The following is an 18,667-nucleotide window of genomic DNA, read 5'->3' as shown; positions in this document are numbered from 1 at the left end:
ACTGGGGTACAGTACTGGTGGGGACGTGTCTGTCACTGTATAACACTGGGGTACAGTACTGGTGGGGGTGGGCCTGTCACTGTATAACACTGGGGTACAGTACTGGTGCGGACGGGTCTGTCACTGTATAACACTGGGGTACAGTACTGGTGGGGACGGGTCTGTCACTGTATAACACTGGGGTACAGTACTGGTGCGGACGGGTCTGTCACTGTATAACACTGGGGTACAGTACTGGTGGGGACGGGTCTGTCTCTGTATAACACTGGGGTACAGTACTGGTGGGGACGGGTTTGTCACTTGGCGGCACAGTAGCACAGTGGTTAGCACCGTTGCTTCACAGCACTGTGGTGAAGGATCTGACCATATTCCCGATGTAGGATGGTTTGCTTGGGATGTGAATGAAGTGACTGTAACCCGACATGGGTCACTATCCACGTGTAGATGTTGTTCGAGTCTGGGACCAGCTCTGGCTCTCTCGTGTTTTCTCACTAACCCGCGCTGTTTATTTCTAACTAGATCCAAGCGCCCTGGCTGGACAGTCAGGTCCTGATCATGCTGTGATAGGTGGAGTGGTGGCCGTTGTCGTCTTCATCACCCTGTGTTTGATAATTGTGCTCGGTCGTTACCTGGCTCGACATAAAGGTGGGTGAGAGTTTAAACCGTCCGGCCTGTTTCTCTCACAATCTTCAGACTCTTAGATCCATGTGTCCGTCATATCTGTGGGATGTCAGGGTTGCCACTTCATTCTGAGTTTCTTACCTTACAATCCAGCTGCTCTTTCCTCTCCCAGCCGCAGTCAGAACTGTCTCGTGCAACAGGTTCCTGCGGCCTAGCATTATGGGCAGCAGAGTCAGAGGTAAGACACACACCCAGCAATCGCTGCCATAAAGCAGGTCCGGTTAAAGGTGCAGCAAATTAGAGAAGGTAGGGTGAAGGCAGGCTTGTCAGGTATGTAACTTGGTAGGATTGGGGGTGGGGGCTAGGTGGGAGTCGGGTGGTCAGTGGGAGAGGGGTTGTGTGGTCAATGTGGAGTCGGTGAGGGGGAGGATATTGAGTGGGTTCCGTGGAGTATAGGGTGTTAGTTGGGAGTGTGGGGGTTAATGAAGGGGGTCACAGGAGGGGGGGACTCCCATGGGGGATTGGGGGTAGTTAGATTGGGGAGATTTGCTGGTGGGTTTGGGGATTGGTGGGATTGTCCTGTGGGCTATTTGGGGTGGGGGCAGTCTGTGCTTTAGTTCCCCGGAAGTTAGAAACGGTTTCAATTCATCAGAGTTTTCCTGTGAGCAGTCGGAAACATCGGAAGGTTGTGATTTAAATCCTGCTCTCAGTTATTTCCCAGTGCTGCACATTTGCTGAATGGAAGTTTAAACTTCCCGGGCAATTGCTGGGAAGTCCAGGGGGAGGTGCCGTGTATAGTTTCAGCAAGACTTCCCAATTTTTATATCACATTCCCATTGAAATAAAGGCCAACATTCCATTTGTCTTCCCAATTTCCTTTGGAATCTCCATGCTAGCTTTTTGTGATTTATAAGAGGGCAGATCAGAGTCAACCACTTTGCTCTGTGGGTCTGGAGTCACATGTAGGCCAGACCGGGTAAGGACGGCAGATTTCCTTCCCTAAAGTTTATTTGTGGAGCATTTTTGAAGTCATAGAACATAGAATGATACAGCGCAGTACAGGCCCTTCGGCCCTCGATGTTGCACCGACATGGAAAAAATCTAAAGGCCATCTAACCTACACTATGCCCTTATCATCCATATGTTTATCCAATAAATTTTTAAATGCCCTCAATGTTGGCGTGTTCACTACTGTTGCAGGTAGGGCATTCCACGGCCTCACCACTCTTTGCGTAAAAAACCCACCTCTGACCTCTGTCCTATATCTAATACCCCTCAATTTAAGGCTATGTCCCCTCGTGCTAGCCACCTCCATCCGCGGGAGAAGGCTCTCGCTGTCCACCCTATCTAACCCTCTGATCATTTTGTATGCCTCTATTAAGTCACCTCTTAACCTTCTTCTCTCTAACGAAAACAACCTCAAGTCCATCAGCCTTTCCTCATAAGATTTTCCCTCCATACCAGGCAACATCTTGGTAAATCTCCTCTGCACCCGTTCCAAAGCTTCCACGTCCTTCCTATAATGAGGCGACCAGAACTGTACGCAATACTCCAAATGCGGCCGTACTAGAGTTTTGTACAACTGCAACATGACCTCATGGCTCCGGAACTCAATCCCTCTACCAATAAAGGGCAACACACCATAGGCCTTCTTCACAACCCTATCAACCTGGGTGGCAACTTTCAGGGATCTATGTACATGGACACCGAGATCCCTCTGCTCATCCACACTACCAAGAATTTTACCATTAGCCAAATATTCCGCATTTCTGTTATTCTTTCCAAAGTGAATCACCTCACACTTCTCCACATTAAACTCCATTTGCCACCTCTCAGCCCAGCTCTGCAGCTTATCTATGTCCCTCTGTAACCTGCAACATCCTTCCGCACTGTCTACAACTCCACCGACTTTAGTGTCGTCTGCAAATTTACTCACCCATCCTTCTGCGCCCTCCTCTAGATCATTTATAAAAATGACAAACAGCAACGGCCCCAGAACAGATCCTTGTGGTACGCCACTCGCAACTGAACTCCATTCTGAACATTTCCCATCAACTACCACTCTCTGTCTTCTTTCAACTAGCCAATTTCTGATCCACATCTCTAAATCACCCTCAATCCCCAGCCTCCGTATTTTCTGCAATAGCCGACCGTGGGGAACCTTATCAAACGCTTTACTGAAATCCATATACACCACATCAACTGCTCTACCCTCGTCTACCTGTTCAGTCACCTTCTCAAAGAACTCGATAAGGTTTGTGAGGCATGACCTACCCTTCACAAAACCATGCTGACTGTCCCTAATCATATTATTCCTATCTAAATGATTATAAATCGTATCTTTTATAATCCTCTCCAAGACTTTACCCACCACAGACGTTAGGCTCACCGGCCTATAGTTACCGGGGTTATCTCTACTCCCCTTCTTGAACAATAGTCGATAGATTTTTAAGACAATTTTTGGTTTCATGGTCACCATTTCTGAGACTGGCTTTATATTTCAGCTTTTTATTCATTCAATTTAAATTCCATCTGATTTACTAATTCCCTTGAGGGAGGGAAACCTACATGTAACTCCAGTCCACAGCAATGTGATTGGCTCTTAACTATCCTCTGAAATTATCGAGCAAAGCATTCAGTTGTTTCAAACTACAGCCGAAAGGCGAATAAGGAATGAAACCTGGACGATCGACCCAGCGTCGGCCTGGGCAAAGGAAACGACAATGGCAAACCCTCCTTACTGACATCTGGGGGCTTGTGCCAAAGTTGGGAGAGCTGTCTCACAGAGTCGTCAAACTACAGCCTGACATAGTCACACTCACAGAATCATACCTTACAGACAATGTCCCAGACTCCACTATCACCCTTCCTGAGTATGTCCTGTCTCACCGGCAGGTCAGACCCAGCAGAGGGGGTGGCACAGTGGGATACAGTCAGGAGGGAGCTGCCCTGGGAGTCCTCAACTTCCGCTCTACATCCCATGAAGTCTCATGGCACCAGGTCAAACATGGGCAAGGAAACCTCCTGCTGATTACCACGCAGCACATACCCACCCCCAGCTGATGAATCAATACTTGTCTTCACATTGAGGATACCCTCCATCATGTTGTGTGTCACTACCCCTGTGCTAAATGGGATAGACTTCAAACAGAGCTAGCAACTCAAGAATGGGCATCCATGAGGCACTGTGGCAAAATTGTACAGAACCACAATCTGTAACTTCATGGCCCAGCATATCCCCCATTCTACCATGTTACGATCCCAATTGGTGTTAAACTGGACGGGAAGATTCTAGAATGGAACCATGGCTCAAAAGATTGAGAAACTGGACAGCAGGTGGCACAGTGGTTAGCATTGCTGCCTCACGGCACCGAGGTCCCAGGTTCGATCCCGGCTCTGGGTCACTGTGGAGTTTGTACATTCTCCCCGTGTCTGTGTGGGTTACGCCCCCACAACCCAAAGATGTGCAGGGTAGGTGGATTGGCCATGCTAAATTGCCCCTTCATTGGAAAAAAATAATTGGGTACACTAAATTTATAAATAAAAAAAATGATCGAGAAAAAACATTTATTAAATATGAAAAGTTTGATAATACGAAACTCCCTTTCCCACTTATCTCCACAAATATGCAGAGTTTAAGGTGGACACAGGTTACAAAGTACATCTTAGGCTGTGATTGTTTCAGTAACACACAGTCCCTTTAAACACACAGGCTGGCTGTGGTCAGACACACTCCACCCTGAACCCGAGTGAATCTCTGTGGATTTCTCCTCAATCTCCCCAGATGATTCTTGTACCACGAGCCACCTTCACTCACTGATCCCTGGCTTCCACACGAGTCATTTTAAATTCTGCTTTCAAAAAGATACACTTTCAAATCTTCTTTAAAGCAATGCTTTCCATCAGCTGCTTCCATCAAGGTATCTCTTCCAGGTTTTACATCTCCACTTTCAGGATTCTTTTGTCTTGACTGTTGGACAAAATCATTACAATTGCTTTAACTATCGCCTCCCAGACTGTATTAAGGTGGCACCAAACTTTTGATTTACCTCTGAAGTCTGTTTTCACACTTTAAATCTGGTTACTGCAGCTGTCTCTTTAACCTGGTTTAGCTAGTTAAGCTGTTTTAGCTAGGGGCTGGTTTAGCTCACTCAGCTAAATCACTGGCTTTTAAAGCAGACCAAGCAGGCCAGTAGCATGGTTCGATCCCCGGACAGGCGCCGGAATGTGGCGACTAGGGGCTTTTCACAGTAACTTCATTGAAGCCTACTCGTGACAATAAGCGATTTTCATTTCATTTTTCATTTATCTGTTTTTCCCTTGTAGTCTCTTGAACAGTACATTCTTGGTCTCTGTTCCCTTAACTTCAGTCTTCCCAAGATATTCTTTCTGTCCCAATTCCCTGATTGGACTTTATCTGGTTCTTTGGGAAGTCTGCCTATTTGCAGCCCCCTTGTCGTGTCCAGCTTTCCATCTGGCAGAGCTGAGAGATATTTACTGTCTTGCTACCTATCTTCAACTGCTCAGGAATTCAGTTAAATCACAAAAATCTTCCTACCCTAAAGGTACCTCCGGTTGCTAAGCAATGACTTTATAATTCTGCAAACTTGTTTTCTTTTCATGCCGTAACCTGCTCTAAGCACAGTAGCTTCACCTGAAGACAAAATCTCCCAAAGCAAACAGCTTTGTCTGACATGAATCTAAATCTAAGGTTATCCTTCCTTACACAGGAATACTAAGGGGCTGGTTTAGCACACTGTGCTAAATCGCTGGCTTTGAAAGCAGACCAAGGCAGGCCAGCAGCACGGTTTGATTCCCGTACCAGCCTCCCCGGACAGGCGCCGGAATGTGGCGACTAGGGGCTTTTCACAGTAACTTCATTGAAGCCTACTCGTGACAATAAGCGATTTTCATTTCATTTTCATTTCATTTTCACTAAATTAAACCCACTTAAAACTTTAACTTATTTCTAATATTTAGAACATAGAACATACAGTGCAGAAGGAGGCCATTCGGCCCATCGAGTCTGCACCGACCCACTTAAGCCCTCACTGGAAGTACCTATCCCCGTAATACAATAACCCCTCCTCATCATTTTGGACACTATGGGCAATTTATCATGGCCAATCCACCTAACCTGCACGTCTTTGGACTGTGGGAGGAAACCAGAGCACCCGGAGGAAACCCACGCAGACACGGGGAGAACATGCAGACTCCACACAGACAGTGACCCAGCGGGGAATCGAACCTGGGACCCTGGCGCTGTGAATCTACAGTGGTATCCACTTGTGCTACCGTGCCGCCCCATTTAACAATACCAATGTAGATCCCTGAAAACTACCTCTGTTTTTCTTAGCGCCATTAAGCGCGACACGGTAGCACAGTGGTTAGCTCTGCTGCTTCACAGCTCCACCCCCTCCGAAATGGTGTTATCGCGGCGTACGCCGCATGCCATTAGAATGCCGTTGGCGTGTCATCGGAAGGCTCTCCCCGGATGCTCTGCCCCCGATGGGCCGGGTTCACGGCCGCGCAGTTGACGTGTGGTCTGAGCGATCGGGAACCCAGCGTGGTGGCCGCTGGCCCTGAGAGGGGCGGGGGGGGGGGGGGGGCTTCCGCGTGAGTTGGAGGGACTGGTAGGGGTGTGGCCAGGGGACACACACATCCCATTGAATGAATGAAAGAAAAACACTGCCTCCCAAAGTACCTGCCACAGTGGCCATGAGGATAAGATGGTGACTGAGGTATCGCCAGTGGGCAATTCAGGTCAAACCGATTGACCCAGAGAATAATGAGAATCTGCACGGAATAGTTGCGCTGAATAGTTTAACCACATTTAACAGGAAGCTGGGGAAGGGATAGGTGAGGATGATAGGGTGAGATAGAGTAGACGGGAAGGAGGCTTCACATGGGGGGGTAAACAGTGCCCCAGCCCCAAAGAGTCAAATGCTGCACATTCTGTGTAACTTCTGCTTTTCTTCAGCTCTATTAATTTTCAAATGTATTTTATGACAAACATGTATCAAAACAGGTTACAACGAATAAACATTCCGGGAAATATACTTCCCAACAATCAACTATACAGTCTGGACAGATTTTTCCCCTTTTTCACCCACCGCCCCCTGCGATGAACAGCCCCTCAAACATGGTCACAAACATCCCTCACCTTTCCTCAAACCCCCTGAAGAGCCCCTTAACTCATACTTTATCTTCTCTATCCGCAGGAAGTTACACAGGCCACCCAAACAAGCCGCTACCCCCGGTGGTGATGCCGACCCGCCACTCCAGCAAAATTTATCGCCGTGCAATCAGAGAGGCGAAGGCCAAGACATCGGCCTTCCTCCTCTCCATCAGCTCCGGCTTCTCTGAAATCCCAAATATCCGCTTCCCATTTCTCCTTGATCTTTACCACCCGCTCGCCTCCCTGCTCCCCCAGCCTCTTGTATATATCCCCAGTTCTTCCCTCCCCTTCCACATCCGGAAGCAGCAGTCGCTCCAGCAGGGTGTATCCCGGCAACTTGGGGAACCCACTCCAGACCTTTCGTGCAAAATCCCTAACCTGCAGATACCTGAACTCACTCCCCCTCGGCAGCTCCACCCTCCCCCTTAGCTCCTCCAGACTGGCAACCCTTCCTCCAAATACATATCCCTCACCTTGACCAGCCCCACTTCCCTCCACCTCCCGTATACACTATCCCCCCCCCCCCCCCCCCCCCCGCCCGCAGCTGACTCCATGGGCTGGATACTCCGATCCTCGGCACCAAAATCACGTTCGGCGTGGACGGGAGAATGGGCATTCACGCGGGAATCATGGCCAACACTGCGGAAGCGCGCTCACGAATCGCTTAAGGAAAGTCCAGAGTGAAACGTCAGCGTTTGTACACTGGCGTGGGGACATAACCCCATTTTTGGAGAATCCAGCCCCATATCTTCACCGTGGACTGCACCACTGGGCTCCCTGAATACCTACTCGGAGCCATTGGCAATGTTGCCGTCACCATAGCCCTCAAACTAGGCCCCTTACAGGATTCCTCCTCCATCCTAACCCACTCTACCCCTTCTCCTTCCCACCACCGCCGCACCTTGTCCACATTCGCCGCCCAATAATAATGAAGCAAGTTTGGCAACGCCAACCCCCCCTGCTGCCTCTGCCTCTGTAGCAGGGTCCTCCCCACCCTCGGCACCTTCCCCGCCCTCGGCACCTTCCCCGCCCATACAAAGTCAGAGATGGTTGTGTCCACTTTCCGAAAAAAGGCCTTTGGTATAAACATTGGGAGAGCCTGAAAGATAAACAAGAACCTCGGCAGAATATTCATTTTCACACTTGGACCCTCCCCGCCAACGTTAAGTGCCGTGCATTCCACCTCTTAGATCCTCCCTAGCCTCCTCCACCAGCTTCGTTAAGTTCCACGTATGGAGCCCCGTCCATTCCCTCGCTTTCTGAATCCCCAAATACCTAAACCTATCCCTCGCTACTGTAAATGGCATCCCCCGCTAAATTAGCCCGCTGTGCCAGCTCATTCACCGGGAATACCTCGCTTTTCCCTACATTCAGCTTGTATCCCGAGAACCCTCCAAACCTCCCCGACAGACCCGTAATCCTTCCCATACTCTCCAACGGATCCGAAGCATACAGCGACACCGATGCTCCCTCTGTCCTATCATAATCCCCCGCCACTCTGCCGACCCCCTGGGAGCCATTGCCAATGGCTCTCTGGCCAACGCAAACAGCAGCGGCGACAGCGGGCACCCCTGCCTCGTACCCCTGTGTAAGTCAAAGCTTTGTGAGCTCATATCATTCACCCTCACCCTCACCCTTGGCCCCACATACAACAACCGCTCCCATGCCACAAATCACGGCTCAAACCCAAACCTTCCCAACACTTCGAACAAGTGTCACCACTCCACCCGATCAAATGCTTTCTCCGCGTCCATGGACACCACCACCTCCGGTACCAGAGCCCCCGACAGATTCATCACCACATTCAACAGCCGTCTTATATTTTCTTCTGCTCTTTAGAGACAGTGGCGGAGTTCATATAATCATAGAATTTACAGTGCAGAAGGAGGCCATTCGGCCCATTATGTCTGCACCAGCCAGTTGAGCTTGAGCTTGTCTAACTACTGCCAGTTCCCACTCTAAGACTCAGCACATAGTTTGGTTGGTAAATTATTCAGCATTCACTAAATGTAAATCATTGTGTTGTGACAGGAACCTACCTGACAAACGAGGCCAAGGGAGCTGAAGATGCACCTGATGCAGATACAGCAATCATCAACGCAGAGGGAAGTCAAGCTAATGCAGAGGACAAGAAGGAATATTTCATTTGAAAACCCATCCTTTGCTCAGAGATCCATTCAACTGTTCTTAGAAACTGGCTATCAACAGGACTTATTCAATTAGCGACCCATCCATACCCTTCCCACCCACAGCCCGTCCCATTCCCCCCTTCACTGTCCCTTCCCCTCCCCCGCCTCCTCCCTTCCCCAACCCCCACCCCTTCTCTCTCCTTACTTCCTCTCACTCCCTCATCTCTCTGCCCAACTCCTCACTCCCCATTCCTTCTCCTCCCACTGCTTACCAACCTCTCCCCTCCTCTCCCAACACCATTTCTTCACACATTCCTCCTCTCCCCGCACCTCTCCCTCTTTCTGTACACCTTCCCTTCTCCTCCCCCATCCCATTCCCCATCCTTCTTACCATCCTTCTCCCCACCTGAGTTCCTTTGACTTCCCTATTCCCTGCCCATTCCCTCGTCTCCATTCTCCCTCCACTTCCCTGCCTCCCTCGCCCCCCCCCCTCATTCCTTGCTGCTTTCCCAACCTCCCACAGCCCTTCACTCTACCTATCAATGTTGATCAGTAGCATTAATAGCCAGATTTCCAATGACTCGTCAGTAATTTACTGCCCCTCTCAGCTTAGATCCACTCTGTAGACAAGTCTGATTTGAAACATTCATTCATGTTGTGCATGGACTCTCTCTCCTTGAAATTTTCTAACCGACAATGATATTGCAAAGTAATCTTAGAGCATTCTTGACGCATCACAGTTTAACGTTACGATATCTTTGTGTCTTATAGAATCACACAATAAAATGAAAAGGGCAGAGTGGGAGAGAAAATGATAGGAGAGAGAGCTGGGCAGGGTCTGCAATGGCCCTGGGATGTCTCTCCAGCTATTAGCCAGTAGCATGCAGATGGCTCTGTAATATATGTGATTGTGCATTTAACCACACACTTTGCTGGTTGATGAGGTGGGATCTATAACCAAATGTTGTGTGTTTGTGTATATATATTATACAGATACAAACATGGTGTGAATGTTTTGGAAGTGGGGAGGGGAATTTGATTATCATACACTTTGCTACTCTCTGCCAAATCTCGACGATGACACTTAAATTCCCTGATTGCTGCCAGGATATATAATCTGACATCTTCCCCTCTTCCTGTGCACCATTGGACACCCAGTTCTGATGGAACGTTCAGTCTGAGACTGCAAGGGGGTGAATACAAGGATGTTCATTTTCCTGCCATTGTTGTGATGCAGACCTGCCCAGTACAGATCCTACTGAGATCTGCCCCCCTTATTATCAGTCTCCAGCTCTGATGGGGCATCACAGTGAGACTGGGGTGAGGCTCACTGTCTGTTAACATGGAGCAGCTGGTAGTGTATCAGGTGTGGGGGGGGGGGGGGGGGGGGGGGAACAGAGTGAACACAGAGAGGGAAACATGGGTGAGGGTGACCCAGGGAGAGTGGAATATGAGCAGAGAGTGGTGGGGTAAAGTAGAAAGTGGGGAGTGAGAAATGCGAGCGGGCAGTTTGTTATCACCAAATGTGAATTTTACCCCTGACGTTTTTTCACAGGATTGATCAATGATTCAGCCTGGGCCCCCAAATCCCCCTTTGAGGAGAGGCTGGAATTTAGTTTCCAGGCAGTAAAAGTCTCTCCATTGTTACACAACCCATCTGATATCCTCAATAGAAGCACAATGGGCATGTGTGTGTGTGTGTGTGTGTGTGTGCGTGTGCGCGTCAGTGTGTGAGCGTGTGCATGCTTTTAAATTACTTCTAACAACCAGTGTGAATCAGGAGTAAAGAAATGGAATAAATATATTCACCCATCACTGCAGCATTTCCAACTTTCTCCCATTCCAATCCCGTTTTTCCAGGGCTGGCAAGGAGGTGGACGTGGGCCATACGAGGAGGATGGGTGCAGGTTAAGGGCAGGAGGTGGGGTGGGGTGGGTCAGGCAGGGAGGTGCTGGGTGTGGTGGGTGGGGGCTACAAGGACCCCTGAAGTGAGAATTATAGGTCAGAGAGGTGTGTGTGTGCTCTGTGTCTCTGACATCTTGGCGAGTGGACTCTGACTGCAGCCTGGGATCTCCCTATGCACTTTCAGATTGAGAGAAAAGTTATCAAATTTTCAAACTTCTCAAATATCCCATAAACTAAACCCCACTAAAATCCAACATGAATCGATTGAAACATCCCCACACTTCACTTTGGTTACAAAATGCCTCCTGATCTTTGTAAGTTTCTGGGAATGATTAAACAATAAACCTTTCCAAGCTGCAATCAACCCTGTCCGACAGATCCCAGAGTGAGCCGACTGACATCCGACATCCGACTGAGCCGAAAGATTTGAGAGATCGCGGCAATTCCAGTGATTCCAGTGATTTCAGTGATTCCCTGCAATCATTCCCAAGTCCAGTGATCTCAGCAATCCCGGTGATCCAGAGATCCCACCATGCTGATTGTACTGGGGGATGGGGCAAATCAACCTGCAATCATGTATTGTCCAGGCTTAAGTGAGGACCAGACCATCCTCAGGCTGAGCAGCGAATATCTCACTGACACTTTGGTTGGTGCAGAGCAGGATGGTGACAGGATTGATTCTGACAGGAGACCCCACATCCGGGAGAGAGAATTGAAGCTGCTCGCTGCCTGTACTGAGATCTTTCTGCCTGTCCCTGAAATGTGTACAACTGTGAGACTGTACAGGAACAGGAATAGGCCATTCAGCCCCTCGCATTGTGAATCGGTACAGTACAGGCCAACCATTTGGTGCTATACAATATGTAAATTTAGGTTATTTTGGTTTGGTTGGTGAGTAGTGACTGAGAGGTGAATGTGGATACTCTGATCTGCCAAAAGATCCACTTCCAGACTGGCTACATGTTGAGCCTCTGGCGGAACAGACTATCCTTGTTGCTGGAGTCGGAGCGGACAGCAAACAGACTGTCTGATAATCAGCCCAGACTGTCCTTTCTGCTTCGTCTATCTGGTAGGTTCAAACTCAAGTCTCCAATATGAACGTGAGTCAGTCGCACTGGCAAAGACTGGCAAAGGTCTGATTGGCTTCCGTGGCTTCCTCAGTTTTAATGGGGGGGCTATAAGCAAAATGAAAGACCCCCTCCCACACCTTCACAATGGGGCAGGGCTGAGTACTCCAGGCCCACCCACCAGTCAGACTCCTGCCATTGGCCACTCCCTCAGCCAATCAGAAATGGAACAGGCTTTTGGATGCTCCTTGACATCAATCTGAATCCTGTCTGAATCTTTTATAACAAATATACAGAAGTATTGAAATAACTTTTAGTAAAATCACAATTTTGTTCAATTCTCTGATGCTTTTCCCCCTGCTGCCTGGATATTAATCTTAAATTCTCTCCCAGTCTGCTGCTGTGTCTCTGACCACTGCCCCTTTACTGTTTATCTACATCCTCCAAAACAGGCATATTCTAATCAGACAGCTCTTTCCAAAGGCCAATGCACACATGACAGGATGAATGGCCTCTTTCAGGGCTGACTGTTTCCTGGCCTGTAGTGACATTCAGGGGAGTGAAGGAATTATAATCAGACTCAGAGTTGGAAGGTGTTGTGACAAATGTGCCGACAGCCTAATTCAACTGAAAGGACCCTTCTGTGTTCCAGGGTCATGTCGAGCCAGCACCCTAGGGAGTGCAAGTTCCCTTTGCTGACAGCGTGCCCTTCACACCCACATCCAATGCCAGCAATTCAATTAGCAGCCACTGTATAAGTGGGAAGATTGACAAACCAACAAACTGATGACAAACTATTCTCATGTAAATACAGTCACCCTGTGAATTCACGCTCCAGATATTTACATGTGACAGTGGCCAGAATACTCACTGCACAATAAGATGTGGATGGACAGCTTGATTTACAGGCTGGAGGTTCAGGCCTGACAATGAGATTGAATCTATTGTTTCATTGTCTCCCAGGAACCCACTCCAGTAACAGCATTAACCACCTCACTACCATCCAATAATTTGCTCCACTTTCATTGAGATGTACGATTGTAAAAGATTTCTCCAGATTCTGGGCTCCCGTTCAGGGTGTTTCTCTCTGTGCAGTGGGATCAAGATGCTTTTTGTGATGCTCGGCGATCATCCCATCACCAAGCAAGGGGAAGGAGGGAGGGTGGGTTAATGGGACTTCCACATGCCCCTCACCTTTGATACAGTGAATGGAGTGTCTGACTGTTGAGACATGGGACATAATTAGGCTGCCACAGGCATCCTGATTTAGAATTTATTGCTGCTGTGTGGATTTCCCAGGGACAGGAAACATGGCAGAGAAAGGGAGGCGGGAACTGCTGGCTTCTCAAAGTAATTTGCCCTGTGCCGCACCCCTCATGTGTCTCGAAGAATAGAAGTGCCCACTGGGCCGATGAAACAAACCATTAGACTCCCTCCTCCATAGGCCTCTATCCTCCAAACCCACTCCCTCCCAGACCCGATCACAGACCTCACCCTCTCCCTCTCAGCCCCGATCACAGGCCTCACCCTCTCCCGCACTGCCCCGATCACAGGCTTCACCCTCTCCCGCTCAGCCCTGATCACAGGCCACACCCTCTCCCGCTCAGCCCTGATCACAGGCCACACCCTCTCCCGCTCAGCCCTGATCACAGGCCACACCCTCTCCCGCTCAGCCCTGGTCACAGGCCTCACCCTCTCCCTCTCAGACCTGATCACAGGCCTCACCCTCTCCCTCCCAGCCCCGATCACAGGCCTCACCCTCTCCCGCTCAGCCCTGATCACAGGCCTCACCCTCTCCCGCTCAGCCCCGATCACAGGTCTCACCCTCTCCCGCTCAGCCCTGATCACAGGCCACACCCTCTCCCGCTCAGCCCTGATCACAGGCCTCACCCTCTCCCTCCCAGCCCTGGTCACAGGCCTCACCTTCTCCCGCTCAGCCCTGATCACAGGCCTCACCCTCTCCCGCTCAGCCCCGATCACAGGTCTCACCCTCTCCCGCTCAGCCCCGATCACAGGCCTCACCCTCTCCCGCTCAGCCCCGATCACAGGCCTCACCCTCTCCCGCTCAGCCCTGATCACAGGCCTCATCCTCTCCCTCCCAGCCCTGGTCACAGGCCTCACCCTCTCCCGCTCAGCCCTGATCACAGGCCTCACCCTCTCCCGCTCAGCCCCGATCACAGGCCTCACCCTCTCCCTCCCAGCCCCGGTCACAGGCCTTACCCTCTCCCGCTCAGCCCTGATCACAGGCCACACCCTCTCCCTCCCAGCCCCGGTCACAGGCCTCACCTTCTCCCTCTCAGCCCTGATCACAGGCGTCACACTCTCCCTCTCAGCTCCAATCACAGGCCTCACCCACCCAGCCCTGATCACAGGCCTCACCCTCTCCCAGCCCTGATCACAGGCCTCACCCTCTCCCTCTCAGCCCTGATCACAGGCCTCACCCTCTCCCAGCCCTGATCACAGGCCTCACCTCCTCCCTCTCAGCCCTGATCACAGGCCTCACCCTCCCAGCCCTGATCAAAGGCCTCTCCTCAGTCCTGAGCACAGACCTCACCCTCCCAGCTCCGATCACGGGCCTCACCCACCCAGCCCTGATCACAGGCCTCTCCCTCCCAGACCTGATCACAGGCCTCACCCTCTCCCTCTCAGCCCTGATCACAGGCCTCACCTTCTCCCTCTCAGCCCTGATCACAGGCCTCTCCCTTCCGGCCCTGATCACAGGCATCACCCTCTCCCTCTCAGCCCCAATCACAGGCCCCTCCCTCACCCTCACAGCCCCGATCACAGGCCACACCCACCCAGCCCTGATCAGAGGCCCCTCCCTCCCAGCCCTGATCACAGGCCTCTCCCTCTCGGCCCTGATCACAGGCATCACACTCTCCCTCACAGCCCCGATCACAGGCCTCACCCACCCAGCCCTGATCAGAGGCCCCTCCCTCACAGCCCTGATCACAGGCCTCACCCTCCCAGCTCCGATCACAGGCCTCTCCCTCCCAGCCCTGATCACAGGCCTCACCCTCCCAGCTCCGATCACGGGCCTCACCCACCCAGCCCCAATCACGGGCCTCTTCCTCCCAGCCCTGATCACAGGCCTCTCCTTCTCAGTCCTGAGCACAGGCCTCTCCCTCCCAACCCTGATCACAGGCTTCACCCTCCCAGCCCTGATCACAGGCTTCACCCTCCCAGCCCTGATCACAGGCCTCTCCCTCCCAGCCCTGATCACAGGCCTCTCCCTCCCAGCCCTGATCACAGGCTTCACCCTCCCAGCCCTGATCACAGGCCTCTCCCTCCCAGCCCTGATCACAGGCTTCTCCCTCCCAGCCCTGATCACAGGCTTCACCCTCCCAGCCCTGATCACAGGCCTCACCCTCACAGCCCTGATCACAGGCCTCTCCCTCTCAGCCCTGATCACAGGCCGCTCCCTCGCCCTCTCAGCCCTAATCACAGGCCTCTCCCTCCCAGCCCTGATCTCAGGCCTCACCCTCACAGCCCTGATCACAGGCCTCTCCCTCTCAGCCCTGATCACAGGCCTTTCCCTCTCAGCCCTGATCACAGGCCTCTCCCTCACCCTCACAGCCCTGATCACAGGCCTTTCCCTCCCAGCCCTGATCACAGGCCTCTCCCTCCCAGCCCTAATCACAGGCCTCTCCCACCCAGCCCTGACCACAGGCCTCTCCCTCTCCCTCTCAGCCCTGATCACATGCCTCACCCTCCCAGCCCTGATCACAGGCCTTTCCCTCTCAGCCCTGATCACAGGCCTCACCCTCCCAGCCCTGATCACAGGCCTCACCCTCGCAGCCCTGACCACAGGCCTCTCCCTTACCCTCACAGCCCTGATCACAGGCCTCTCCCTCCCAGCCCTGATCATAGGCCTCTCCCTCTCCCTCCCAGCCCTGATCACAGGCCTCTCCCTCACAGCCCTGATCACAGGCCTCACACTCACAGCCCTGATCACAGGCCTCTCCCTCCCAGCCCTGATCACAGGCTTCACCCTCCCAGCCCTGATCATAGGCCTCTCCCTCTCCCTCCCAGCCCTGATCACAGGCCTCTCCCTCACAGCCCTGATCACAGGCCTCACACTCACAGCCCTGATCACAGGCCTCTCTCTCCCAGCCCTGATCACAGGCCTCACCCTCCCAGCTCCGATCACGGGCCTCACCCACCCAGCCCCAATCACGGGCCTCTTCCTCACAGCCCTGATCACAGACCTCTCCCTCCCAGCCCTGTTCAGAGCCCCTCCCTCACAGCCCTGATCACAGGCCTCTCCCTCTCAGCCCTGATCACAGGCCTCTCCCTCTCCCTCTCAGCCCTGATCACAGGCCTCACCCTCACAGCCCTGATCACAGGCCTCACCCTCTGCCGCTCAGCCCTGATCACAGGCCTCACCCTCTGCCGCTCAGCCCTGATCACAGGCCTCACCCTCTCCCGCTCAGCCCCGATCACAGGCCTCTCCCTCTCCCTCCCAGCCCTGATCACAGGCCTCCCTTCACAGCCCTGATCACAGGCCTCTCACTCCCAGCCCTGTTCAGAGCCCCTCCCTCACAGCCCTGATCACAGGCCTCTCCCTCCCAGCCCTGATCACAGGCCTCTCCCTCCCAGCCCTAATCACAGGCCTCTCCCTCTCCCTCCCAGCCCTGATCACAAGCCTCAGACTCACAACCCTGATCACAGGCCTCTCCCTCTCCCTCCCAGCCCTGATCACAGGCCTCTCCCTCTCCCTCCCAGCCCTGATCACAAGCCTCTCCCTCTCCCTCACAGTCCTGATCACAGGCCTCTCACTCCCAGCCCTGTTCAGAGCCCCTCCCTCACAGCCCTGATCACAGGCCTCTCCCTCTCCCTCCCAGCCCTGATCACAGGCCTCTCCCTCTCAGCCCTGATCACAGGCCTCTCCCTCTCCCTCCCAGCCCTGATCACAGGCCTCTCCCTCTCAGCCCTGATCACAGGCCTCTCCCTCCCAGCCCTGATCCCAGGCCTCACCCTCCCAGCCCTGACCACAGGCCTCTCCCTCCCAGCCCTGATCATAGGCCTCATGACCTCCTGATGGCCATAAACTGAAGAGCTCCCTGTTGAAATTTTCCAGGCAGAAAATGGATCAAAGAATGACTGGGTCTAATCGGGGATACAGCAGCTTGTGATGTCTTCCTGAAGGAAACACAGCAGTAACACGTAGCGTCCCCATCACGGTAACACCTCCTGGGAGCTGGGACTGGGGTGTTTGAGGATGCGTGGTTATGGGGGTCACAGACACAGAGTTCTGATGGTTTGGGCCCAGTTTGCAGAGTGGAACCAGTATCAGGGGTGGGAGAGGTTAATGGGAACATGATGCGGAAACCATTAAACGGGACTCACACAAGAAAAGTGACAAAACAAGGGAGAACTCATCACCGATTTCTAGCCAACACATTGATAATTGCATCACAGCTTTTCTTTGTACTTTTTAGTGTTTTTGCCAGAATTACCGCTTTGTGATTTGACCAGCTATAGCGATGGGAGGAAGCTACAACCCATTCAGGACAATGAAATAAACTCCATGCAATATGTATACAATGGATGTATAAGTGTTTTCAAATCTGAGACAGCAACATATATATTGTATTAAAAACCATGCTTTTTATTAACATATAACAATGCTTTCTATAAATAGGAGGAGTTAGGAATGGCTTTTTTTGACAAAAGAGTGAAATGTGATAGCAGAATCTAGCTTGTGTGGAAATGGATGTCTTTGCAAAGTTCTGAACTCGAATGTACTCACTCAAAACATAACGTCACCATCAGTTTGCATGAATACTGAGCAGAATGGACAGCAACATTTTTTTTGTGGGTACGGGAGGGTTAGGGAGGGAGCACATTCCATTCAAACACTTGTACTTTTAGAACTAAATGGGAGAAACCAATAAAGAGACACATCATGGAGTCACACTTCACACAATTATAATTTGTACTAATCCTATCACACACATCTTTGTTTAATGATTTTGTAGGGGTTTTACTGCAATGCAGCAACTTTCTACATAAACGTGTAGTTTTAAAAAAAAGGAAAAGAAAGTAGGACATACTGTACTGTAATTCACAACGTTCCATTTTAGTGAAGTTCGCTGCATCTCAGGAATATGTTTCAATGAGGGTCCAGTCTGGAAGATGAGCCTTTCGTTCACGCTGAAGAGGCCAGACTCTGTCACATGGATTTATGTGTGTTTTTTTTTCTTTTGTTAATCATCAAACTGTTAATAAAAAGAATTAAGATGCTCTCATGATCTAACCCAACAGTGTGACACTTATTTCTAGACATTGTGATTTTCAAGAGCCTGTCCCGGTGCTGATCACTCTGACAGCAGCTCGGCACCGAGGGTGCATGGAGTGGCAGCAGAGAACATGGCCATTCACAACTCATGTTTCAGTGAGGACAAGGCTCGCTTTTGAAAGCCTGGAGGTCGCCAGAGAAACAGAGGCCATTCAGTCCCTTCAATCGTGCGGTTACACCCTGGCTTTGACCAACTTTGCTCCACATTCTTCGATATACCCAACTAGGCTCTGAGTGTTGCAAATTTCAGTTGACCCCAGCATCCACAGCAATTTGGAGAACAGAGTATCTGGCCGCCATTAAATGTTGTCAAACCTTCTGGGTTGACCAGGGGTCTCACCAAATTGAAGATCGACCAGACATTGATACCAAACACCCTGGGAGAGGATCGTGTATTGTGTGCCTCACGTGATGGTCAAAGTGCTTCACGCACCATCAAACTGGGAAGCAGATGCAACTCCCAGTC

General features: G+C 51.3%; 1 protein-coding gene across 6 annotated transcripts in view; it reads left to right on the top strand.

Moving 5' to 3' along the window:
- cadm2b (cell adhesion molecule 2b) overlaps positions 1-9,594 on the top strand; it is a 1,840,301-nt gene extending 1,830,707 nt beyond the window's left edge. For all 6 annotated transcript variants that reach the window (XM_038801311.1, XM_038801316.1, XM_038801313.1 and 3 more), the window contains 2 exons: positions 520-645; positions 8,831-9,594. In XM_038801311.1, coding sequence (XP_038657239.1) covers positions 520-645; positions 8,831-8,949 — 245 coding nt within the window. In that variant the 3' untranslated portion in view covers positions 8,950-9,594. The remainder of the gene's footprint in view (positions 1-519; positions 646-8,830) is intronic.
- The last annotated feature ends 9,073 nt before the right edge of the window (positions 9,595-18,667 follow it).

This window comes from Scyliorhinus canicula, chromosome 7 (genome assembly GCF_902713615.1).
Source record: "Scyliorhinus canicula chromosome 7, sScyCan1.1, whole genome shotgun sequence".
Classification (NCBI taxonomy): Eukaryota; Metazoa; Chordata; class Chondrichthyes; order Carcharhiniformes; family Scyliorhinidae; genus Scyliorhinus; species Scyliorhinus canicula.
The sequence above is the reverse complement of the archived record's forward strand: the minus strand, read 5'-3'. Positions and strand labels throughout refer to the sequence as shown.